The sequence below is a fragment of the Mytilus edulis genome, unplaced genomic scaffold, assembly GCF_963676685.1.
Source record: "Mytilus edulis unplaced genomic scaffold, xbMytEdul2.2 SCAFFOLD_994, whole genome shotgun sequence".
NCBI lineage: Eukaryota > Metazoa > Mollusca > Bivalvia > Mytilida > Mytilidae > Mytilus > Mytilus edulis.
The window spans coordinates 2,042-29,090 of NW_027268709.1; the positions used below are offsets into that span (position 1 = coordinate 2,042).

At 34.1% G+C, this 27,049-nt stretch overlaps 1 protein-coding gene and 1 long non-coding RNA gene across 2 annotated transcripts; one reads left to right on the forward strand and one right to left on the reverse strand.

Annotated features, from left to right (window-relative positions):
* Positions 1–8,956: 8,956 nt before the first annotated feature.
* On the reverse strand, positions 8,957–10,821 carry LOC139508242 (uncharacterized). The gene has a single exon (XM_071295944.1). It carries the CDS (start codon positions 10,159–10,161, stop codon positions 9,073–9,075), a length of 1,089 nt encoding a protein of 362 aa, XP_071152045.1. The 5' UTR covers positions 10,162–10,821; the 3' UTR covers positions 8,957–9,072.
* A 6,359-nt stretch (positions 10,822–17,180) lies between these two features.
* Positions 17,181–26,431, forward strand: LOC139508241 (uncharacterized). The gene is made up of 3 exons (XR_011661141.1): positions 17,181–17,360; positions 22,091–22,227; positions 26,235–26,431. It is a non-coding gene; the product is annotated as an uncharacterized lncRNA (long non-coding RNA).
* Positions 26,432–27,049: the final 618 nt, after the last annotated feature.

Below are 27,049 nucleotides of genomic sequence, written 5' to 3' on the forward strand. Positions count from 1 at the left end.
GCGTATTTAAGGCTGTAGAAAGTTTGGCCTTCAAAAGTCAACATAATCATTGACTTTATAAAGAAAATTCGCCTTTTTAAAACATTGAATGTTTCACAAATAATACGCGACAACAAAGCAAAATCATTTCTTAAAACACTGCAAAAAAAATAATTCTGATTGATGCAGTGGTATTGTCATAAATTGCATTGGAAGTGAACAGTGGTACATCAAACGTCGAATTCCCTCACACAATCTTATCACACACTTTTTTTTTATAGGTCTATTTAATTTCATATTACAGATAAAAAATAAATGTTAATCATCGTTTTTACCTGTATTAGAATGTTTATCTTCGGATCGAATCAGTCAATCAAATGATTTAACTTTGTTTCACTCTCAAATTGAAAGTTGAATGCGTTTTTATAAACTTATTCTTTTTATCACCAGTGGCGGATCCAGAACTTTTCCTAAGGGGGGCCTCTGACTGACCTAAGGAGGGGGGGCCTCTTCAGTCATGCTTCAGTGATTCCCTATATAATCAACCAATTTTTTCCCACGAAAGGGGGGGGGGGGGCCGGGCCCCCAGGCCCCCCTTTGGATCCGCCTATGATCACATTTGAGGGTGATTTTTATTGAAAAATAATGTACTGTAAATTTAGTTCTACGAGTGTCATATGAGAGTTATGTGGCTTTGTACCGGCATACATGTATTTTGACTATTGACAACTTGTGAACACACGTTTGAAAGCGGATCTCATACTTGGTAGGATTGTTGCTAGTCCTATATATAATAAAGACTTCGTAGGTCCATATCATTTGCTTTTGAAAACCATTATAGGTGGTTCAGCACTGAGAGAGAAAAAAACCCGATAAATACGTTGTGGTTCAGCATTGATAGTACTTAAAACACTTGAATATCCAATTAAAAAAACATGGTTTAGCATTGATAGTAAAAAATAAAATATCCGATAAAAAAAAACGTTGACAGCAAACGATATGGACCTACGAAGTCTTACATTTTTGCGATCATGTGCTATTGGTCAAATTACACCGTCCTTATTATTCCACCATTTTATGGGAGAAATGACACTTCAACTATTTTTTCAGCGCTTTTACGACAAAGAGACTAAATTTTTTCTATGGCCTGACAGGAAAAAACTTCAAATGTGTGTCCAGTCCTTTTATTATCTATTGAACAGTAAATATAAAAAAGATGTATATGTATGATTTCCAATGAGACAATCAACTCTCCGCAAGAGATCAAATTACACAGAAATTAACCCATAGTAAACACAACCCAACTTTGGTATAATCAAAAATAAACAAATTTAAACATTGAATAATTGAACATTGAAAAAGTTTTCGAAAATGTTAGCACTGATAAACGTACCTGTAGTTGGGTCTCCTAACATTATTGCTTTATGGAAAACATTAAAACTATAGACATTTTGATAATTTTTAAATCTTTGTAGTTTTGGAGACAAATCCCTTTATTTGCTAGAATGTCTTTTTTATTTTTACATCAGTGGGAAATTCTACCTCGCAAAGTTCTATTTGGTTCGAGTAAATACAAAAAAAAACCAACTGTTGAGACAATTAAACAAAAAGTAGAGTCAAAAAGATTGTCTAAGTTCATAAAGTGTGTTTAATTAATTTCAGAGTAGGTACTCTTGGCTAAAATGCATATATAGCATTTTCAAAAAATGTTTATAAATAGTTGCACATTTCTGTCATATTTTATACCCTCTCTGTATCTGTATATGTATCTTCAATGCTTATAAGAATAAAGAAATTATAATTTGATATTGATGATTAATCTAAATAACCACTGAAAATGCACAAAATAAATCATAGTACTCCAACATTGTTCAAAATTTCTAAAGTGCCTATGACTTAATATATATATATATATATCTCTATTTTACTCTTTGAAGTTTTAAGGAATGTCATGAGAATTTTTAAAGGACTTTTTTCTCTCGGAAATCAGATTTCTAATTATTAAAAAAAAAATTTTGATTTGTTCTAGGTTTGATACAAATTCGAAATTTTTTTGCGGAAAAGATGTATAAGACATGTAACTAGCTATTCACTTATTTTTCTAGGAAAATATATGTCCTAGGACTTACATTTCTTGTAAAATTATGGTAATGGAATTGATTATAGTTTGTTTTTTTTTGTCTTCTTTTATCATGGCAATTTGGAAATCGGAATATTTTAAAGAAAAAAAAACATACCCCTCCCGCCCGTTCAATGATCGCTCCCTAAACATTTCCGTTTGAACTAATTATTTTATTTTAGACAAAAACTATATGTAGGACATGTGTCTTGAACATGCATGACATATTTGCCACTGGACGTTAAGCAACCAACAATCAATCAATATGTAGCCAGGACATAGTCTTGGAAAGCTGACCTTTAAGGTAGCGCCTTACTCATATTAAAAATACAGTCCTAGATTATCAATTAATCAGGAAATAGTTTATCTGGTAATCAAATAATCAGTTTTAACGGCCATGTCAACCTGGGAACAGTATATCTAATATATATATATATATGTTCCTGTGTCAACCCATATTAAAAAAAACCACGAGGCGGCCATATAGAATCACTCAATACAATCGGCAATGCTCGGGTGAATACGAATTGACCGAGTTGTGACGAATGAGAACCAATACAAAACTGCAGATCGTTCAAGTTCTTGGTTAGAGTTGTTATTTCGAACGCAACTATGTTTTCACAATAGGGTCGGATATGCGTTTGAATATAACGTAATTTTTGTTCAGTTCAAAGCTTTCTTTACACAACAATACTTGTACTCTCCACGTGTTTGAGTTTAACTGAAGAATTTCACGATGTTTTTAATGTACTATGAAAATGAAAGTGGGGAACGTGTGTACACTTTAAAGGTAATTAACTAATAAGTCAAATTGTATCAATTAAAAATATTTTTTTTTATAAATATGAAGGGTTGAAATGATTATCTTCTTGTACATAATTTGTTGTGGTTGTACCAAACAAATAAAATTTTCAAAATCATTACAATTGCACATTTATACAGACACTTTACTTCTACGCAAAGCGTTCATAAGGAGCAGAATAATAACAATGAAACATACGTATAATATATCAAATAGAATATAGATATTCTATTCTATATCAAATAGTGAAATACAGAGATAACAATACACACACTGAAAAAAATGCATTGACCCCAATTGTGCAGTTGGGTACATGCAAAAAATTTTCTGATACAAATAAGTGATATATATTATAAAATCTGAGATTTATGATAATAAGGGGGAGGGACTATGGGGGGCTCATAACAGGATCCTGTCCTCAAGCACCTATGCTTTAAAGACAGGGAATTGTTTAGTGGGTCAGATGAGGTTTTACTGTCAATGGGGTCGCTTTCTTTTATAAACCACCTCCCCATTGACAGTAAAAATTGGTCTGACACACTAGACAAGACCCTGTGTATCAATGTGATCTAGTTTATTTAATTATGACATTTTGGAAGATTAAGGTAAAAAGGTGTCACAGGTGACAGAAAAATACTGAAATAGCCTTCAATATGTCATAATGCTTTTAATTTTATAGTTACAAGTCTTTTAAAATTTTATTTCATGTTTTATTATAGAAAATAGATCCAGAAGGTCGACCAACACTATCTGCACATCCAGCAAGATTTTCACCCGATGACAAATACTCAAGACATAGAAACACAATCAAGAAGAGATTTGGCATTCATCCAATACAGCAACCAAAGATGGAAATGTGAAATAAGTAAAAGATCATTTAGAAAAAAGACAACATGCCATTTTGAATTTGGAAAAAAGACAAGATGCCATTTTGAATTTGGAACAAGACAAAAGATTATTCATACTATCAAACTGCAAATACCATTTATAAACATACTTGTTGAACATCTCTGGAAAGACTTTTCTTTGTAAATAAATGTTAATACTATTTTGAAAAAAATAAACAGTAAAAAGAAATCTTGACTTTCCTTTGTTTTGATTAGACTGTGCAAAGCCCAAAACTGGCATCTAGTAGTAGTATGACAGTAAAAATTGTGTATCTATTTTGTGTAGTCAATTGGATCACTGAAAACTTCACAGAAAGTTTGCAGACATGATAAAAATGTGCACATGCTATTTATGAATTGTTTTAGGGTTTTTATGTCCCACCTAGAGGTATTACATTTTTTGGTCTGTGTGTCTGTTCATTTTTCTGTCTGTCCATCTGTCCCACTTCAGATTAAAGATTTTGGGAAAGGTAGTTTTTGATGAAGTTTAAATCCAATCAACTTGAAAAAAATAAAAATAAAAATTACAAAATTACTGGACACCAAAGAAAATTCAAAAAGGACAGTCCCTAATCAAATGGCAATATCAAAAGCTCAAACAAAGTTATACAGTTTCCCTATGTTATGATCTTTCTAATTTTAATGCCAAATTAGAGTTTTGGCCCCAATTTTACGGTCCACTAAACATAGTAAATGATAGTCTGAGTGCTATGGACACGTTCTTGATTCCCATTTTTAGCTCACCTGACCTGAAAGGTCAAGTGAGCTTTTCTCATCACTTGGCGTCCGTCGTCCGTCGTCTGTAAACTTTTACAAAAATCTTCTCCTCTGAAACTACTGGGCCAAATTCTACCAAACTTGGCCACAATCATCCTTGGGATATCTAGTTTAAAAAATGTGTGGCGTGACCCGTCAAACCAACCAAGATGGCCGCCATGGCTAAAAATAGAACATAGGGGTAAAATGCAGTTTTTGGCTTATAACTCAAAAACCAAAGCATTTAGAGCAAATCTGACAGGGGTAAAATTGTTAATCAGGTGAAGATCTATCTGCCCTGAAATTTTCAGACGAATCGGACAACCTGTTGTTGGGTTGCTGCCCCTGAAATGGTTATTTTAAGGAAATTTTGCAGTTTTTGGTTATTATCTTGAATACTATTATAGATAGAGATAAACTGTAAACAGCAATAATGTTCAGCAGAGTAAGACCTACAAATAAGTCAACATGACCAAAATTGCCAGTCGACCCCTTAAGGAGTTATTGCCCTTTATAGTCAATTTTTTACAACTTTTCATCATTTTTTGTAACTTTTCTAAAAATTTTCTTCTCTAAAACTACTTTGCCAAATTTAATCAAACTTGGCGACAATTATCATAGTGGTTTATAGTTTAAAAAATGTGTCCGATGACCCAGCCTACCAAACAAAATGGCCGACATGGCTAAAATTAGAACATAGTGGTAAAATGCAGTTTTTGCTTTATATCTTTGAAACCAAGACATTTAGGGCAATTTTTCAAGATTTTAATGTCCATCAGAATGAGATATATCCCCTCACAAATTTTCAGTTGAATCGGACAACCTGTTGTTGGGTTGCTGCCCTTAAATTGGTTATTTTAAAAAAAATTTGCAGTTTTTGGTTATTATCTTGAATACTATTATAGATAGAGATAAACTGTAAACAGCAATAATGTTCAGCAAAGTAAGATCTACAAATAAGTCAACATGATCAAAATTGTTAGAGGACCCCCTAAGGAGTTATTGCCCTTTAGAGTCAATATTAAATAACTTTTTCTCATTTTTGTAACTTGTATAAAAATCTTTTCTAAAACTACTTGGCCAAATTAAACAAACTTGGCCACAATCATAATACTAGGGTATCTATTTTTAAAAAGAGTGTCTAATGACCCCGCCTACCAACAAAGATGGCCGACATCAGTAAACACATTAAGAGGTGAGCGACACAGGCTCTTGAGAGCCTCTAGTTCCTGACGTGGGAACTTTGTAATTTTCAGTGAAACTTACAAAAGACTATTTCCTATACAGTTTTCAATTTGAACCTTAAAACTTCACAGTTAGATTGAACCCATATATTTCACAACCAAGCCATTTGAATCAGAACCATTACCTTTGATCTTTTAAAAGTTTTAAGCTTTGGCATATAACTTAGTGAGTCACAGAGAAGATTGCTGACTTGGAAAAGATACTATTAGTTATCTTGGTGTAATCAGGGGTGTACAGAATTTTCAACAACGGTGTAAAATTCTGTACACCCCTGATTACACCAAGATAACAAATTTATTTCTTATGAACAATTTCTTTACTCATTTTGAAACCAGGATGTAAAAATGGTAATGAAAAATTTCCAGCGTAATATTTTTTCAATGTCCATGATGCTGCACATTTTCAAATACTTTTTTACTTTATTTGTGGAAAAATTCAGAAAATTGTTGTGTTCTTTTGAGTTTTCAAAAAAAATAAAATTAAGTTTTTAATTTTTTTAATTTTTTTTCAATTTTTTTTCAATTTTCTTCTAATTTTTTTTTTTTAATTTTATTTTTCTAAAAATTTGTACAAAATTTCATGTTTTTTTTAAATTTTTGCTAAAATTTTATTTATCCCCGTTCAACAAGGGTTGGGTGTTACTTACACCGGGGTAGTCAACCAATCAGATTGCAGTATTTTTGCTGCATAAGAAATAAAATAAAATGTTACAGGATTAAACTATTTATCTTATTTAAGAATTATACTTAATAGTATGAACCACCATCACCACTCCAAACATGGCAGAAACCATTACATATTACAGAAAACATTTAGAAAAAATAAACATTTTAATGAGTAGAAATTTGCTTCAAAAACAAATACTTTTTTTTTAGGAAATAGAACATTTTATTATTTTTTTTTATTGATAAATGGTGAAATTTCCTTCAATTACAGAGTTTCTTATGATCCCTTATGAACAAATGTTGTTGATTGTACTCATACGAGCTTGTCCGTTTTAAGGAATTTTCCTGAATATATTTCTCTTCACTGAATCAACATTAAAAATGCACTCGGAGACCATAGATGACACAAACAATTAAAAAAAAAATACAAGGTGAACAATTGCCACTGCTCAGGGTCTCTACTTTAATTGCCCATGTCAGACTTATGAATAAGTCTTTCGCAAGAAACTTGCTCTATTTACTCCAGACGGTTTGGTTAAAAAATAAGTTTATATTTTAGAAGGCAACATACCTGGGTCCTTCATACTTTGTAAATTTATGAAGTTTCCAACTGTCATATGTCCATTTTCTCTTACCTCATTTTCATGGTCCAGTTACTACTTGAAAAAAAAGTTCTATTAATATATAGTATGTGCATACCTTTCAAGGTCCTTAGGCCTGTCAGACAGTTTTCATCTGACATCTACATTATTTCATGGATCAGTGAGCAAGGTTAATTTTTCCTGGTCAAGTCCATATATCGGATATTATGAGCAATATGTCTACTATATTTATTGTATGGAATGATGGTAAGGTGTACATGTCCAACTGTCGTTGTCATCTGTCCTTGACATCATTTTCATGTTTCAGTGTTTTGGTATTTTTTCAAATACTATATGCAACAGGCCAATCATATTTGGTGTATAGAAATATTTTACAATGTCGTCAGTCTTGCAGGTTTTATATGTCCTTGATCTCATTTTTACTGCTCATTACTCAGTGGTAAGTTTTTGTTGTGTGGTCTGTTTTTTTCTAAAACGTAAAGCAAGAGGTCTACTTTATTTACTGTATGGAATGATTGTAGGGTGCTGAGATATGTTCCACTGGTAGGTGTCATCTTACCTTGACCTCATTTTCATGGTAAACTATTATATTTGGTGCATAGAAATATTTTACGATGTACATGACAACCTGACAGGTTTTATTTGACCTTGACCTCATTTTCACGGTTCATTGCTTAGGGTTTTGCTTTCTTAAACTTTAAGCAATAAGTCAACTATATTTGGTGAATGAAAAGTTTATAAGGTGGAAATTCCAACTGGCACATATCCCATATGCAATAGTTCAACTTTATTTGGTGTATGGAAAAGCAAGTTTTATTTGACCTTGACATCATTGCTTAGTGTAAAGTTTTGTGTTTTGGTCTTTTTTTCTTAAACTATATTAAGCAATAATTCAACTTTATTTGATGTATGCAATGATTGTAACGTGCATATGTCCGTCTGTCTGGTAGAATCTGACCTTGGCCTCATTTTCATGATTTAGTTTGTTTCTTAGACACTTTAAGCAATAGGTCAACTAGTTTTTGATTTAAATTTTGATTTAAATAACTCAAGGTCATCGAATTTGAGACTATCGCATTTTTTTTTTTATTCGCAATATTAGCCCTTTTTATGTGTACAGCAATGTGGGCTGATTTTTAGGTGTATTTATCTGTCTGGCAGGTTTCATCTGACCTTGACCTCATTTTCATGGTTCATTGGTCAATGGTAAGTTTTCATGGTTAAGTTTGTTTCTTGGGTACTATTAGCAAATTTAAGAGTCAACTATATGTAATGCACAGATTGATTGTAAGGTACACATGTCTGTCTGGCATGGTTCATCTGACCTTGACCTCGGTTTCATTGTTCAATGTTAAGTTTTCCTGGTTAAGTTTGTTTCTTTGTATACACGCTTGTTAAAAAAAAAAGTTCAACCCCTTTAGAACGTCACTTCAATTTGTTTTGTCTTAACGACTCAGGCGCGGATCCAGAGGGGGGGGGGGGGGGGGGGGGGGGGGGGTTCCAGGGGTTGGAACCCCCCTTTTTTTTGGACGATCAATGTATTTCAATGGGAACATGTGATTGGAACCCCCCTTTGTCCTGGGTTAGGAACCCCCCCCCCCCCCTTTTAAAATGGCTGGATCCGCCCCTGCGACTAATGTGATTTTTTCTCATAAGTTGGTCTCCTGTAGTCATTGATTAAAGGGCTAGTCCATTTAAATTGATGAAGGGAAGTTCTAGTTCAGTCATGTATGGTTATATGTCCATTTGATACAGGTTGAATAAATGGTTGTAAGGGGGTTGTGGTAATCTTCAAATTAGAAACATGTACGAGTACGACTTTCACAGCCCATATTGCTGTACACATAAAAAGGGCTACTTTTGCGAATTAAAAAAAAATGCGATCAGATGGTCTCAAATTCGATGACATTTAGATATTAATTTAAATATTTTCTCACTTTTGTAGCAGAGAATACATGTATTAAATATATGTCTTTATTTGTAGCTATATCTAGCTGCTCAATTTACCTATTTCTTTTTACTTTACAGTTTGTGTCTTATTTCTACTCTGTTCTTGTTGTTCTTTTCTCAATCTGTTGATTTTCTTGGCCATTTCTATCATTGAGTTGGTCAATAGAATTGGAAAGCAGCTTGGATTGATAGACTTTTTCATAAGTTTTACAGAACCGTTTTTGGAATTTTCAGTTTTGTACTTCATACAACTTGTTACACCCAGATTATATCTGAGTCGTTCATTAAACTTTTCCTGTAACTCTATATTATATGATACATTATGTTGTTGGTGGGCTTCTTTATTTCCGGCTTCTGTCGTCTGATGAACAGCAATAATTGTTTCGGTCGTATCTATAACTGAAAAATTCATCAATCTTGCATTTGCAACAATCCAGTTATCAAATCCAGGTCGTCCAACGACTAAATCCGGTGCGTCCTTCCAAGGATACCCACTTGTTGTTATGAAATAGTCGAGTGCATCCCCAGCATATAGTTCTCCTCTTTCAGAGGCTTTTAGAATACCTTTAAAAGACGATGCTTCAATTGCTGTCACATTTACAACATTTATTCTTCTCCCGGTCAGCAATAATTCATTAGTTTTTGATAAATTACTTTGCGAAACCATCATTAAAGTTTTCACTATTGAATCTGTGAAAAGAATGTCTGAATTTGAATAAGCAACAAATGAAGATGAGAAAGATTTTTGAATTTCCATGTACATATATTTTAAGATCGGCAAGCCAATGGTAGATTGTTTTACAGGCAGAACTCTCCATCCTTTTGATTCAGCTTCGCCCCTTACAAACTCCTCGTCCGAAAACAAAACGGGCGTGACAAACGGTGACAAAGATTTCCAGTTCTTAACTGTATTGTTATGGCACAAATATTTGTCTTTTGTTGCAGTCCATGTAGTAAACAATACGAGCACTGGCGTAGACTTCCTAGAGCCAAATAAGCTTCGGTGTACAGGACTAAACTTCTTGTCTATATAATACTTAGTGAGTTCTGTAACTTGAATTTGCTCCAATAGTATTTTAAAAATTCCGATAAAAATGAAGAATATCAAAATGCGTTTCTGTTTGAACAAGTTGATCATCAGTGTATTCCTGTTCATGAGTCTTCAACACTTCTGGATTAAGAACATCAGTGAAATCCTGTTCATTAGTCTTCAACACTTCTGGATTAAGAACATCAGTGAAATCCTGTTCATGAGTCTTCAACACTTCTGGATTAAGAACATCAGTGTATTCCTGTTCATGAGTCTTCAACACTTCTGGATTAAGAACATCAGTGTATTCCTGTTCATGAGTCTTCAACACTTCTGGATTAAGAACATTAGTGTATTCCTGTTCATGAGTCTTCAACACTTCTGGATTAAGAACATCAGTGTATAACTGTTCATGAGTCTTCAACACTTCTGGATTAAGAACATCAGTGTATTCCTGTTCATGAGTCTTCAACACTTCTAGATTAAGAACATCAGTGAAATCCTGTCCATGAGTCTTCAACACTTCTGGATTAAGTACATTCGTGAAATCCTGTTCATGAGTCTTCAACACTTTGGTTTAAGAACATAAGTGTATTCCTGTTTATGAGTCTTCATCACTTCTGGATTAAGAACATCAGTATATTCCTGTTCATGAGTCTTCAACACTTCTGGATTGAGAACATCAGTGTATTCCTGTTCATGAGTCTTCACCACTTTTGGATTGAGAACAGTGTTGAGTACACTAAGTTGTGGGCAAGTTAAAGCGTAGTGTATCACGATTTTTACATTTTCTGAAAGAGAAGTGCAATATAGTTTTAATAGAAAACATTGAATGATACTTAGATTTGTATTATTTAAAGGAGTGTAAATAAAATATGTGTTTACAACAATTTTTTCATACGCGCGTTTATTGGATTTGTTAAAGGAAAGATACACGCGTATGTTCTTTCAAAATTCCATACTTTTTTTTAAGGAATACGAGAAAATTATTCGAAAAATTAATTTACGAGCATGTAATTCTCAGATGTAATTAGTGTGTCCGTCCTTCTGTCCATCTATGGTAACAATCTTTCTGTGTACCACTATTTACAATTTTGATTTTAATAGAATAAGGTCAAGTGCCTATAACTGCTATGGATTGTTCAGTTCGTAACTATATTACTTTAACTGTTCTGGGCTGTTATGAGGACAATAGATTGGCCATGTAGACGTTCTGCTGAAGCAAATCATATGAATACATTGTTCATTTCGCCAAACTACAATGTAGTATACATTTTGTGTAAGGGCCAGCTAAACCAAATCTCCGGGTGTGCAATTTTTGGGCATTTTTAAAGAACCATCTGTGGCATTGGGGCTGTTTTCTGCTCATGGCAATGTTCGAATTTTGTATCTTTGACACATTTCCCGGCCGTTTCTAGAATTCTTCAATTGCAACAATGCGACAGAAATTGGATTGCCCAACTCTTTATATTCTATATGTTGTGAACAATAAAAGAGAGAGATAAAAGCAGGGAATACTAAATAAATAAATAAATAAAAACTTACATATTACCTATTGGTGCAAATTTTAGATTAATGCTTAAATGTTTTCGTGGTTCTAACTCATTAGGCCACGTAAAAATACGTTTTAGTGTTTCAGAGAGGATCTCAGAAAGAAGAAAGAAGATCAAAGTCCTATAGAGAGCATGAAAGAAACGAAAGTCATTGAGATCAGGCGTAGAGACAGACCCAGAGATGAGAGACGTAGAGACAGGGATGCTGCAAGAGAAGAAAATCGAAATATCAACATAATTATTGGTTCTTCAATATCATAAGTTTTTTTCTTCAATTGATACCGGAATAATCAGGCTTGCTCGCAACTATAGTTGCATATTTAATTGGGCAAATATCGATGTATATTTTACCTTAGTTGAATTTAAATGTTTTTATTGTAACTCTGGTGTTGTATAAATCTGAGAAAGAAACTAAAACTGAAATAGTTGTGGCCTCAGATACATTTAAATTTGTGTTTATTGTTACACACAATGAACTGTCAACAGTCACCTTTGTAAAGATTAATTGATTGTATCAAATTAATGTATATCTTTCTTATATGCATAACGAAGTTCAATATTGTTTTAATAATGGAGTATGTGTCTCCCTCATGCAAAGCTCTGCTTCCTTTCCAGATATGGTCCTTTTTGGTTTGGTTTAAGCAGATTTTTAACATTTGCTACCATGACCACAGGCGCTTGGGTATATGATGCAGATTTGTTTTTTATTTTTATTGCTGATAAATATATTCAATTTTCTATATTTATAATACATATCTATCACTTCTGTGCATGTCTCACCTAGTTTCGAGTGATTTAAAACGACCCAGAGAAAATACCCAATTTTACTATCCATACTATTTGTTTATTATAATAGTATGGATAGTAAAATTGGGTATTTTCTCTGGGTCGTTTAAATCACTCGAAACTAGGTGAGACATGCACAGAAGTGATAGATATGTATTATAAATATAGAAAATTGAATATTTTAATCATCCAAAAAAAAAATCTGCATCATATACCCAAGCGCCTGTGACCAAGACTACTATATGGCCTTGAAATCATTTCTCTAACAAAAACCTCAGATTCAGATTTTGGAGAGGTTCCATATTGGTACACTGCGTGGTGCAATACAACGCTTGCCACGAGGACAGCAAAACCGCCGGGTTCTCCCGGTAGAAGCAGAAATTCACAAAAGGAAATTCTCTCGGTAGAAGCAGAAATTCACAAGAGGAAATTAACATTTCTACACTCCCTTACAATCTGCTCCAACAGACAAATTGCAGTGAACTATGACAACAACAATAGCTTCTTCTTTCAAACTGCCGCTTATTACTATCAAAATACAATCTACCAGACATCTTAGACAAAAACACTACAATTCCATCGAAACTATCTTGGAAGAAATTAGTAAAAACAGAAATCTCCTCCTTCTGGACCCTCAGACTCAAAAGAGGAAGCTCAGCAAATGTCATCTTTAAAATTTCTGAACCTCAAATTTGGCATTGCAGAATCAACATGCACATCCTGTATGGGACTCCGTAGGTCAAAACATGTAAGAAATAAGAAAAGCCACAACTAAAGTAAGGATGCTGACAGGGACATAAATGGTGCAAGCTGACAAACACAAGTTCAGCCAATATATACAATTAACCCCACATGCCTCCAGCGCTATGATGCCACAGGGAAATAGAGGATATCTTACATGTACTAACAACGTGTCCTGTTCTAGGCAGTGAGAGAAAAGAATACTTCACCCCTATTAAACAACTTGTGACTGAAAAATATCCTCCTGGAACATGGAAACTACTGTTTGACATAAACTAGCAGTTACGCAACTTGTACTGGACTGTACAAAATATACCAAACAACTTGGATTCAAAGAAGAGTTAATTCTTCAACTGAAAACCCTTACACTTCTGTTTCAAAATACATTACCAAAGATTATCTCTTCTGAAAAAGCTAGACGGCTGACAATTGCCATTAAGAATTGCAGGGTGGTAACTAGCCTCTTCTTATAGTGAGGCAAAATATATTCGCCGAGCGGAGCGAGGCGAACAAATTTTGACGAGGGGTTTGGCCCCCAGAAGCTCTAAGAAAAATTACGAAAAATCGTGCATTCTGAAAGTTTCAGGGATAAAGCAAAAATCGTAATTCATTAATACAGGATCTGTCTGTCTGTTTTTGTCTTCATTTTATTGTGCTTAGACTATGGTTGTGTTTTATGACTAGATTTAAATATAGTGACAGATTGTACTTTAAGTATTAGTACTGCTTCAGTCGACACTAGGGACCATCTTGACCCTGTTTTACGGTATTATTGATTCTTTTATTGTTGAAGACCCTCCAGCAACTTTGACCATTGTCTTTTAGAATTTTTTCTATGCATTGACTCTGTGCGATTATGTTTCGTGCACATTTACTCCATATTCCTTTATTTTCTGTTAGAGGGTCTGAACATGACTTAATGCAAGTTAAACCCTTCAATGGCAAAGGTCATATGGCAATACATTATTGTTTTTTTTCCCCAAATTATTTGAATCCAGGAAATTGGTGACCTTATTTAATTTAAACCATGTCAGCTTTCTAGTTTTATCTACCCCCATGAAAAAAGCCAGTTTTGTATTCTTTGATATCAAGTTCAATTCTCCATGCAGAAACGACCATTTTTTTTGTGTGTCTCGTAGCATCGTATATTCTTAAAATATTTTCTCACACAATATCTGGACATCGGTGGGCATGGTACATTGCAAAACCACACGTTTACAAATGAAAATCATCACAAACCCGGGACAGTCACATAGAAGTACAAAACAATAGACCATCAACTCTGAAAACTAAAAGTAAATAGAAACTAGGATCACGAAAAACATGCAGGGGCGACACCAGAGAGTGAAGATAACTTGCTTCTTGCTAGACACTTCCATGAAAACAATTCGATATTAAGACAATCTTTTGTTTAAGTTTTTTTTTTTTTTTGAAATTTCAAACATGAGGCATTTGCCTCATTTGCCTCAATGTAGTTACGGCCCTGATTATTGGATGGTGAAACATAGACAATGGAAAAGAGAAATATCAGATAACTTTTTGAACTCTAATGAATGTTACTGTACATATATCGTTCTAACTATTCTGTAACAAGTGCTTTATCTTCTATACTATTAAAAGATAGACCTCATTTTGGGTGTCGCTTCTCTTCCTTCCACAATAAATCAATCGTCATGTATCTATGTCATATCGGTACAGTGGATAGTCATATTTGTCATCCATTCATATGGTTATTCAGATTGAGTTATTTTGGAAGAAAAACGAGAAAAAGGCGTCCGGATATGTTTCCGTCATTGGACGAAATTTTAAGTCATATTAGACTTCCGGTTTGCGTTTTTCTATATACCTTTGACATACATGTATACTACGAATAAAGAGTATTTTCTGTCTGATATCATTTTCAAGTTAACTATCCACGGCAGTCACAGAGTTTATTAGATAGAGATGGTCTGTATAATATATCAATGACCGCCGTGGATCGATTATTAAACTGAGAATTAAAAGTAAAAACAAAATACACTTTATAGTAAATAATGAGAGGGGGGGGGGGGGGGGTTGCAGGACCTTTTCGGGACGTCGGGATCGGGTGCTTTTAAGATCGGAATTTCGGGATGACGGGATATTTAATTCTTATTAAATTCGGGACCTCGGGATTTCATGTTTGTACATGTAAGACCGGGATGTCGGGATCAGGAACCCTACGACACCACCACCCCCCTTTATGAATGTTCATAATATACAGTTAAGCGCTAAAATTATCCATGTGTTATCAATACTATTAAACGAGAAGACCTCATTTTGGGTAATTAATAGAGAACATTTTTTTGGGGGAAAAGGAGGAGCCGGGCGAGAAAAACAATTGTCCTGTCCCAAAGTACCTATGACTTTTGATACCTTTTTCTGAAATTCTCCAGTCTTTAAATCCTTTACATAAATTCACTGATTACAAAAAAAAAAGATGTGGTATGATTGCCAATGAGACAGCTCTCCATAAGAGACCAAAATGACACCGAAATTAACAACTTTAGGTCACCTTACGGCCTTCAACAATGAGCAAAGTCAATACCCATAGTCAGATATAAAAGGCCACGAAATGGCAATGTAAAACAATTCAAATGACTCAGCCTTATGAGAAAACTAACGGCCTTATGTGTGTACAAAAAACAAATATATAACACATAAACAAACGACAACCACAGAATTACAGGCTCCTGCCTTGAATGTTCATAATATACTAAATGTATGTTCATAATGAAATAAATAGAAAACCAAAAATTGGGAATTTTGGAAATAGGAGGAGGGATACAAAATACTTTTTCATGTCCCCAAGTACCTATGACTTTTGATACTTTTCCTAAAATTCTCAAGTCATTAAATATTTTACAAAATTCTTCCTACAACACTTTACATACTTTCAACCACGCTCTGAATGCCCGCGATTTCGCGGGTGTGTTCTAGTATTTATATCATTTTAAGAAAGCTATTTGCTGGTAAAACGAAGGACTTATTATTTGGGTTATAATATGACCTTCTGTAGATTGGTTTTATCATTTTTATCTATATCATTGTATATTTTATCTACTATGATTTTTTACATTTCACTATCAATGTATAGCGCACCACCATTGGATTTTACCTTGATGTAATATATGTTATCCCTGTTTCTCCCCCTTTTGAATATTTTAATATTACCCGTTTAGGGATGTTCCTTATAAAAGGAAGCTCATACGAAGAAAAGAAAGAAAGATAAAAGACCTTAAATGGACCACGCATATCTCAAATGTATCCACGAAAGACAATTCGACGCTAGGCTTTCTAATAAGAAATCTACGCTTCTGGCCAAAAGATTGCAAAAAGACTGCATATATATCACTAGTACGATCAACTATGGAATATGGAGCCATACTATGGGACCCATATATACAACATGATATAAATCGATTGGAAAGAATACAACGCAGAGCAGCCAGTTTCATTACAGGTGACTACAGGTCTGCAGAAATGCTAGCCGAGTTAGAACTAGACAACCTACAAACAAGAAGAACAAGTCAACGGCTTGTATTTCTGTACAAAGTGGTTGAGGGGTTGGTCCCAGCTATTAATCCCGACGATTTTCTTGTTAAAAGTAAACCCAAGAGAAAAATCAAACCTAGAACATTTGACAATTTTGTAAGTGCCAATATCATATCCAGAAATCAATGCCACTTTGCTTATTTGAATATTATACTAAAGAAATCGGATACGGGTTACGGAAAGTACATTAAAATGATAGGGAATTTTGAAAAAATGTGTATTTTTTAATTTTAATTTAAGTGATAGACAGGTTGCCGGGGCAGAAAATGAATATACACAACAATATACACCATTTAAACGAAACATAATGGCTGTTGTTGAAAAAATACAGGTTCCTGAGCAATTTTAAAAATCGAAGCGAGAGGCTTTTATCATTGCAGTGTAAAATATAGGCTTAAATGGCTGAAACGTCAAATTTGCAAACTTCGTGTTGAAAATTGGCTTACAATGTCATTACAAAAACAGGTTTCCGGGGTGAAATTTGGTGAGCACTATTTCGGAACTAGTGAGGCCGGCAACTAGCGAGGCAGGTTTTTGGTCCCGCCTACTTGAAATAAAACACGCCTACTTTCTGAACTCTTTTTTGTTGGAGATAGAATAAGACTACAGTATACGGGATTGAAACATAGTTTTTATCAAAGAGCACACAAAATGGCGAAACAGTTTGAAGCGGTGAGAATTGTACATTTGAAAAGATGTGTATGGACAACAAAAGATGATTAAGTAACATAGACACATCTACTCATTCATTGTATGAAGATAACATGTATTCAAAAGAAAGGTTTTTATTATTGGGCGCCAACTTATGTAACCGGAGATCATGGTGCCATATTTCATTTTAAAATTTCTCGTCTCCAAAACTTGCAGTTGCATAAGGACCTCTGTCTTACAAGACAACGCGTTGACCGTCTGGGCTTACAAGTGAAGGAAAGCAATCCCATTACAAGGGTACCGAAAGGCAAGGGAGATAGGTAAAATTTGGCTAAATACGGAATGGCCACATGTTCATGAATCCGACAACTAACAAGGCCTGGTCTGCTTTTTTACACTGTATTTAGGAGGTCAGATATCAATAACAACTACTGAGACATGTTCATAATAAAAGGTTTTTTTTAATTCTGTTTCTAGGAGGTCTGATATCTATAACAACTACCAACACATGTTAGTAATAAAAGGGTTTTTTATACTGTTGTAACAGTATGAATTTCTGTTAAAAAATGCTTGCCTTCATCAGGACACGACCCTGGGACTTCTGTATTACAAGGCAGCACATTAACTGACTGAGCTAAAGCAGTACTTCCTTAGCTCAACCACTAATGCCTAACTAAGTACCTTCCACATTTGCTCAGGGAAGCAATCTCTTTACACTGTTAAGGTGGACAACAACCAAAGGCATGTTTTTGATAAATCAGGTGTATATACTGTAAAAATAGCTTAAAAATTTAGGAGATCAGATGTCTATGACACTTAGCTAGACATGTTCTTGATTAACAATGTTTTTAAACTTTCTTTAGGAGGTCAGATTCCAACACAACTACTGAGACATGATCTTGACAAATGGGGATATACAATGTAACAGGTCAGATGTCCATAACAACTAGCGAGGCATGTTTCTGATAATTGGTGTTTTTATACAATATTTTACAGGTCAGATGTCCATAACAACTAGTGAGGCTGGTTTTTGATAAATGGTGTTTTTATACTGTATTTTACAGGTCAGATGTCCATTACAACTACCAAGGCAGGTTTTGATAAATGGGGGATTTATACTGTATTTTACAGGTCAGATGTCCATAACAACTAGCGAGGCTGGTTTTTGATAAATGGTGTTTTTATATTTGTATTTTACAGGTCAGATGTCCATAACAACTAGCGAGGCTGGTTTTTGATAAATGGTGTTTTTATACTGCATTTTACAGGTCAGATGTCCATAACAACTAGCGAGGCTGGTTTTTGATAAATGCTGTTTTTATATTGTATTTTACAGGTCAGATGTCCATAACAACTACCGAGGCTGGTTTTTGATAAATGGTGTTTTTATACTGTATTTTACAGGTAAGATGTCCATAACAACTAGCGAGGCTGGTTTTTGATAAATAGTGTTTATATACTGTGTTTTACAAGTCAGATGTCCATAACAACTAGCAAGGCATGTTTTTTTGATAAATGGTGTTTTTATACTGCATTTTACAGGTCAGATGTCCATAACAACTAGCGAGGCATGTTTTTGATAAATGGTGTTTTTATACTGTATTTTACAGGTCAGATGTCAATAACAACTAGCGAGGCTGGTTTTTGATAAATGGTGTTTTTATACTGTATTTTACAGGTCAGATGTCCATAACAACTAGCGAGGCTGGTTTTTAATAAATGGTGTTTTTATACTGTATTTTACAGGTCAGATGTCCATAACAACTAGCGAGGCTGGTTTTTGATAAATGGTGTTTTTATACTGTATTTTACAGGTCAGATGTCCATTACAACTACCGAGGCAGGTTTTTGATAAATGGGGGATTTATACTCATTATACTGTATTTTACAGGTCAGATGTCCATAACAACTAGCGAGGCTGGTTTTTGATAAATGGTGTTTTTATATTTGTATTTTACAGGTCAGATGTCCATAACAACTAGCGAGGCTGTTTTTTGATAAATGGTGTTTTTATACTGTATTTTACAGGTCAGATGTCCATAACAACTACCGAGGCTGGTTTTTGATAAATGGTGTTTATATACTGTGTTTTACAAGTCAGATGGCCATAACAACTAGCGAGGCATGTTTTTGATAAATGGTGTTTTTATACTGCATTTTACAGGTCAGATGTCCATTACAACTACCGAGGCTGGTTTTTGATAAATGGTGTTTCTTAACTGTGTTTTACAAGTCAGATGTCCATAACAACTAGCGATGCATGTTTTTGATAAATGGTGTTTTTATACTGCATTTTACAGGTCAGATATCCATAACAACTACCGAGGCTGGTTTTTGATAAATGGTGTTTATATACTGTGTTTTACAAGTCAGATGTCCATAACAACTAGCGAGGCATGTTTTTGATAAATGGTGTTTATATACTGTGATTTACAAGTCAGATGTCCATAACAACTAGCGAGGCATGTTTTTTGATAAATGGTGTTTTTATACTGCATTTTACAGGTCAGATGTCCATAACAACTAGCGAGGCTGGTTTTTAATAAATGGTGTTTTTATACTGCATTTTACAGGTCAGATGTCAATAACAACTAGCGAGGCTGGTTTTTGATAAATGGTGTTTTTATACTGCATTTTACAGGTCAGATGTCCATAACAACTACCGAGGCTGGTTTTTGATAAATGGTGTTTTTATACTGCATTTTACAGGTCAGATGTCAATAACAACTAGCGAGGCTGGTTTTTGATAAATGGTGTTTTTATACTGCATTTTACAGGTCAGATGTCAATAACAACTAGCGAGGCATGTTTTTTGATAAATGGTGTTTTTATACTGTATTTTACAGGTCAGATGTCCATAACAACTAGCGAGGCATGTTTTTTGATAAATGGTGTTTTTATACTGTATTTTACAGGTCAGATGTCCATAACAACTACCGAGGCTGGTTTTTGATAAATGGTGTTTTTATACTGCATTTTACAGGTCAGATGTCAATAACAACTAGCGAGGCTGGTTTTTGATAAATGGTGTTTTTATACTGTATTTTACAGGTCAGATGTCAATAACAACTAGTGAGGCAGGTTTTTAATAAATGGTGTTTTTATACTGTATTTTACAGGTCAGATGTCCATAACAACTAGCGAGGCATGTTTTTTGATAAATGGTGTTTTTATACTGCATTTTACAGGTCAGATGTCTATAACAACTAGCGAGGCTGGTTTTTGATAAATGGTGTTTTTATACTGCATTTTACAGGTCAGATGTCCATAACAACTAGCGAGGCTGGTTTTTAATAAATGGTGTTTTTATACTGCATTTTACAGGTCAGATGTCCATAACAACTAGCGAGGCTGGTTTTTGATAAATGGTGTTTTTATACTGCATTTTACAGGTCAGATGTCCATAACAACTAGCGAGGCTGTTTTTGATAAATGGTGTTTTTATACTGCATTTTACAGGTCAGATGTCCATAACAACTAGCGAGGCTGGTTTTTGATAAATGGTGTTTTTTATACTGTATTTTACAGGTCAGATGTCAATAACAACTAGTGAGGCTGGTTTTTGATAAATGGTGTTTTTATACTGTATTTTACAAGTCAGATGTCCATAACAACTAGCGAGGCATGTTTTTTGATAAATGGTGTTTTTATACTGCATTTTACAGGTCAGATGTCTATAACAACTAGCGAGGCCTGGTTTTTGATAAATGGTGTTTTTATATTGTATTTTACAGGTCAGATGTCCCATAACAACTAGCGAGGCTGGTTTTTGATAAATGGTGTTTTTATACTGTATTTTACAGGTTAAGATGTCCATAACAACTAGCGAGGCTGGTTTTTGATAAATAGTGTTTATATACTGTGTTTTACAAGTCAGATGTCAATAACAACTAGCGAGGCATGTTTTTGATAAATGGTGTTTTTTATACTGCATTTTACAGGTCAGATGTCCATAACAACTAGCGAGGCTGGTTTTTGATAAATGGTGTTTTTATACTGTATTTTACAGGTCAGATGTCCATTACAACTACCGAGGCAGGTTTTTGATAAATGGGGGATTTATACTGTATTTTACAGGTCAGATGTCCATAACAACTAGCGAAGCTGGTTTTTGATAAATGGTGTTTTTATATTTGTATTTTACAGGTCAGATGTCCATAACAACTACGGAGGCTAGTTTTTGATAAATGGTGTTTTTATACTGTATTTTACAGGTCAGATGTCCATAACAACTAGCGAGGCATGTTTTTAATGAACGGTGTTTTTATACTGTTTTTAACAGGTCAGATGTCCATAACAACTACCGAGGCTATTCCTGATAAATGGCTTTGTCCAACTACCTGCCATATTAAGATTATTTAATGAAAAACGAAATAATATGCCATGCACACCTTATTTAATTTTATAAACATCCTGAAAAATATTAAAGGGAAAGCTAAAAAAAACAGTAGGAGAAAATAGCCCAAACAAATTGTGTATTCATTAATATATATATCATGTATATGAAAACACAAAGTTACTGACAAGGGGTCATTCTTGGTAGCAGCATAAAAACACATTTTTTTTGAATAAACTTCATTCTAGTGAGTACACCCTGTCCTTGCCATAATATAATAGTATAGGGTATAGGGTAATTGATTAAGATTATAGCAAAATTAAAACATGTAAAATTAGGTGAGCACTCATCTTGTATTATACTACCTTTATATACTATACTATATATATGTATTTCTCTTTGTCATGTTTTAAAGGTGAAGAATGTGACACACCTGCTTTAACAGAGGAGGATAGGGAGAGAAAGTGTGGAAATAAGAAGAAGCAGAACAGACTTTATACTTGGGTCAAGAATTGCATTAGGAGTTTTCTAACCCTAGCCCTTCAGTGTTGAGTGAGTACATGAAGGTTGATGAGATTATGAATAAAAATGTGAAATGCTCATTGTTGGCAATCTCATAATTGTCATATAGATATGCAGTCTGATTAAAAGTTCTGAAATCTGACATAGCAAAAATGGGAAGGCAGTTTGATGGCTGATAGATTTTAATATAACTGAAAATAGATTCTATGAATCTATTACTACTCTATATTTCTATCAATACACTTTTTATAAATATCACCATTCGGTTTAAAAATCACCACTTTATACAATGCTATACATATTTACCACCAAAGATGTTTATATTTTTATTGATCACAATCACCTCACTGTATATATAAACTATCAACTCACTAAATATATAACACCATATTAATAAATATATATATCACCTCAATATAAATCTATATCACCTTACTATATATCATCACTGTACTTAATTATACCCCCGCTTTAAAAAGGGGGGGTATACTGTTTTTATACCCCCGCTTTTATACCCCCCGCTTTAAAAAGGGGGGGGGGGTATACTGTTTTACCTCTGTCTGTCTGTCCGTCCATCAGTCCGTCCGTCAGTCAGTCCGTCCCATGAAACTTTCGTCACATTTTTAGCTCACCTGGCCCGAAGGGCCAAGTGAGCTTTTCTCATCACTTGGCGTCCGTCGTCCGTCGTCGTCGTCCGTCGTCGTTAACTTTTACAAAAATCTTCTCCTCTGAAACTACTGGGCCAAATCAAACCAAACTTGGCCACAATCATCATTGGGGTATCTAGTTTAAAAAATGTGTGGCGTGACCCCGGTCAACCAACCAAGATGGCCGCCACGGCTAAAAATAGAACATAGGGGTAAAATGCAGTTTTTGGCTAATAACTCAAAAACCAAAGCATTTAGAGCAAATCTGACATGGGGTAAAAATGTTAATCAGGTCAAGATCTATCTGCCCTGAAATTTTCAGATGAATCGGTCAATCGGTTGTTGGGTTGCTGCCCCTGAATTGGTAATTTTGAAGAAATTTTGCTGTTTTTGGTTATTATCTTGAATATTATTATAGTTAGAGATAAACTGTAAACAGCAATAATGTTCAGCAAAGTAAGATCTACAAATAAGTCAACATGACCAAAATGGTCAGTTGACCCGTTTAGGAGTTATTGCCCTTTATAGTCAATTTTTAACCATTTTTCGTTAATTAAAGTAATCTTTTACAAAAATCTTCTCCTCTGAAACTACTTGGCCAAATTAATCCAAACTTGGCCACAATCATCTTTGGGGTATCTAGTTTAAAAAATGTGTGGCGTGACCTGGTCAACCAACCAAGATGGCCGCCACGGCTAAAAATAGAACAAAGGGGTAAAATGCAGTTTTTGGCTTATAACTCAAAAACCAAAGCATTTTGAGGAAATCTGACATGGGATTAAAATGTTTATCAGGTCAAGATCTATCTGCCCTAAAATTTTCAGATGAATCGGTCAATCGGTTGTTGGGTTGCTGCCCCTGAATTGGTAATTTTGAGGAAATTTTGCTGTTTTTGGTTATTATCTTGAATATTATTATAGATAGAGATAAACTGTAAACAGCAATAATGTTCAGCAAAGTAAGATCTACAAATAAGTCAACATGACCAAAATGGTCAGTTGACCCGTTTAGGAGTTATTGCCCTTTATAGTCAATTTTTAACCATTTTTCGTAAATTAAAGTAATCTTTTACAAAATCTTCTCCTCTGAAACTACTTGGCCAAATTAATCCAAACTTGGCCACAATCATCTTTGGGGTATCTAGTTTAAAAAATGTGTGGCGTGACCTGGTCAACCAACCAAGATGGCCACCACCGCTAAAAATAGAACATAGGGGTAAAATGCAGTTTTTGGCTTATAACTCAAAAACCAAAGCATTTTGAGGAAATCTGACATGGGATAAAAATGTTTATCAGGTCAAGAACTATCTGCCCTGAAATTTTCAGATGAATCGGTCATCGGTTGTTGGGTTGCTGCCCCTGAATTGGTAATTTTGAGGAAATTTTGCTGTTTTTGGTTATTATCTTGAATATTATGATAGATAGAGATAAATTGTAAACAGCAATAATGTTCAGCAAAGTAAGATCTACAAATAAGTCAACATGACCAAAATGGTCAGTTGACCCCTTTAGGAGTTATTGCCCTTTATAGTCAATCTTTAACCATTTTTCATAAATCTAAGTAATCTTTTACAAAATCTCCACTGAAACTACTAGGCCACAATCATCTTTGGGGTATCTAGTTTGAAAAATGTGTCCGATGACCTGGCCATTCAACCAAGATGGCCGCCACGGCTAAAAATAGAACATAGGGGTAAAATGCAGTTTTTTGCTTATAACTATGAAACCAAAGCATCTAGAGCAAATCTGACAAGAAGTTAAATTGTCAATATCTATCTGCCCTGAATTTTTCAGATGAATTGGACAACTGGTTGTTAGGTTGCTGCCCTCCAATTGGTAATTTTTAAAGAAATTTTGCCGTTTTTGGTTATCTTGAATACTATTATAGATTGCGATAAACTGTAAACAGCAATAATGTTCAGCAAAGTAAGATCTACAAATAAGTCAACATGACCTAAATGGTCAATTGACCCCTTAAGGAGTTATTGCCCTTTATAGTCAATTTTTAACAATTTTCATTAATTTGGTAAATTTATGTAAATTTTTACCAAATATAGTTCTCTGTTACTAATGGGCAAAGTTCATGATAGATATAATTGTAAGAAGCAAAATCGTTCAGTAAAGTAAGAACTTCAAACACATCACCATCACCAAAAATACAATTTTGTCATGAATCCATTTGTGTCCTTTGTTTAATATGCACATAGACCAAGGTGAGCGACACAGGCTCTTTAGAGCCTCTAGTTCTCAGGAACTACACATCCACCCTTTCTGTAATTTGGTATCAACATTTATATATGTCAGCCATACAGTGTGATGCGTTTTCAGATTCATCACTTGACAACTTCCTGTTTACCAAACACTTGTCTGATTTTACACATGATAGCCAAGTTGAAAATTTTCGTCACATTTTTCTCAGGAACTACAATACAAGGATTTCTGAAATTTGGTTTCACGATTTATATAAGTCAGCTATACCGTGTGATGCGTTTTCAGATTCATCACTCGACAACTTCCTGTTTACCGAACACTTGTATGGTTTTACACATGATAACCAAGTTCAAAATTTTCGTCACATTTTCTCAGTAACTACAATACAAGGATTTCTGAAATTTGGTTTCAGGATTTTTATAAGTCAGCTATACCGTGTGATGCGTTTTCAGATTCATCATTCGACAACTTCCTGTTTACCGAACACTTGCATATTTTTACACTATTAATATTATCCACTTGCTGCGGGGGTATCATCAGTGAGCAGTAGCTCGCAGTTTCACTTGTTTATCGATCACCACACTGAATACATCTATCACTTCATTGTTCAAATCTATCGCCACATTTTACATTTCTATCACCATACTATACCTATCACCACACTTTATTTACCCAACACCATACTCACAATATGTATTTCTATCCCCACATACTTTATATCTGTTGTCACACTCTTCACACAATGCAATTATCACCACAATCTCAAAAATAAATATGTCTTTCCTTGTACTATATAGATCTATTACATATTAGTTTTTTTTTTATTGACCATTTGTATTAGAAAGTTATGTGGAGTAGGATCTGCTTACCCTTCAGAAGCATCTGAGATCACCCCTAGTTTTTGTTGGGGTTTGTGTTGCTTATTCTTTAGCTTTCTATGTTGTGTCTTGTGTTCTATTGTTTGTCTGTTTGTCTTTTTAATTTTTAGCCAGGCTTTGTCAGTTTATTTTTCGATTTATGAGTTTTTCTGTCCCTCTGGTATCTTTCGTCCCTCTTTTTAAATCAGCTTTTATATATGTTAGCAAGTTAGCATGGGCTTTATATAACAGTCTGTTGATATGGTAGAATATCATTTGATTTGCTGAAATTTTAATGTCATTTTTTATATGTATTTTTTCAGATTGCTATTCTACAGTAGACCTGGATGGATTTTGATGGAAAGGAAGTAAGAAAAAGGTACAAGTTGAGAAGTAAACTGCTTTTCATTTTGACTATTTATTTTAATCATACGCAACTTGCCAGAATAATCATCATATTTAGAAGAAGAGGAAGCTGAGTCATGAAAAAAACGGCTTCACAAACAGTTGGTATATCTAGAGGAAAGAAGTGAATTGATTGAGGTTATTTTATTTACTGAGCTTTTGTTCATACAGATCTACCAAACTGTCATGATTATATTTGATATCCCCACACTATATATATCAACAACCACACTGTATATATCTATAACAACACTAATAGTACATATAACTACACTTAACATACATATCATTCAACACACTATTGATACGTGTCATCCCTCTGTATATATCCATCACCACTTTGTTTATATGTCTACCACGACACTGGTTAAACCAATAACCATACTGTTTATATTTGTCACCACACAGTATATATGTAAACCACCACTTTGCTTATATATCACCACACTGTATATATAATCGCTATTCTGTATATTCTTCACCACACTGTATTTACAAATTACAACACTATATATATATATATTGTATCACCCACTTTATCATATTTATATTTATATATTACCACACTATTTATATCTGTCACCACCTCATCTTGTTTAAATATATATATATATAAACGCCTTAAAAGTAAACAAAACAGTTATGATGTAATTATTTATAAATATTTTGGATAACCTTCATCAGTATGATCACAATGTAAAATGAATCACATCAATCTTCTTTGATTAGATTA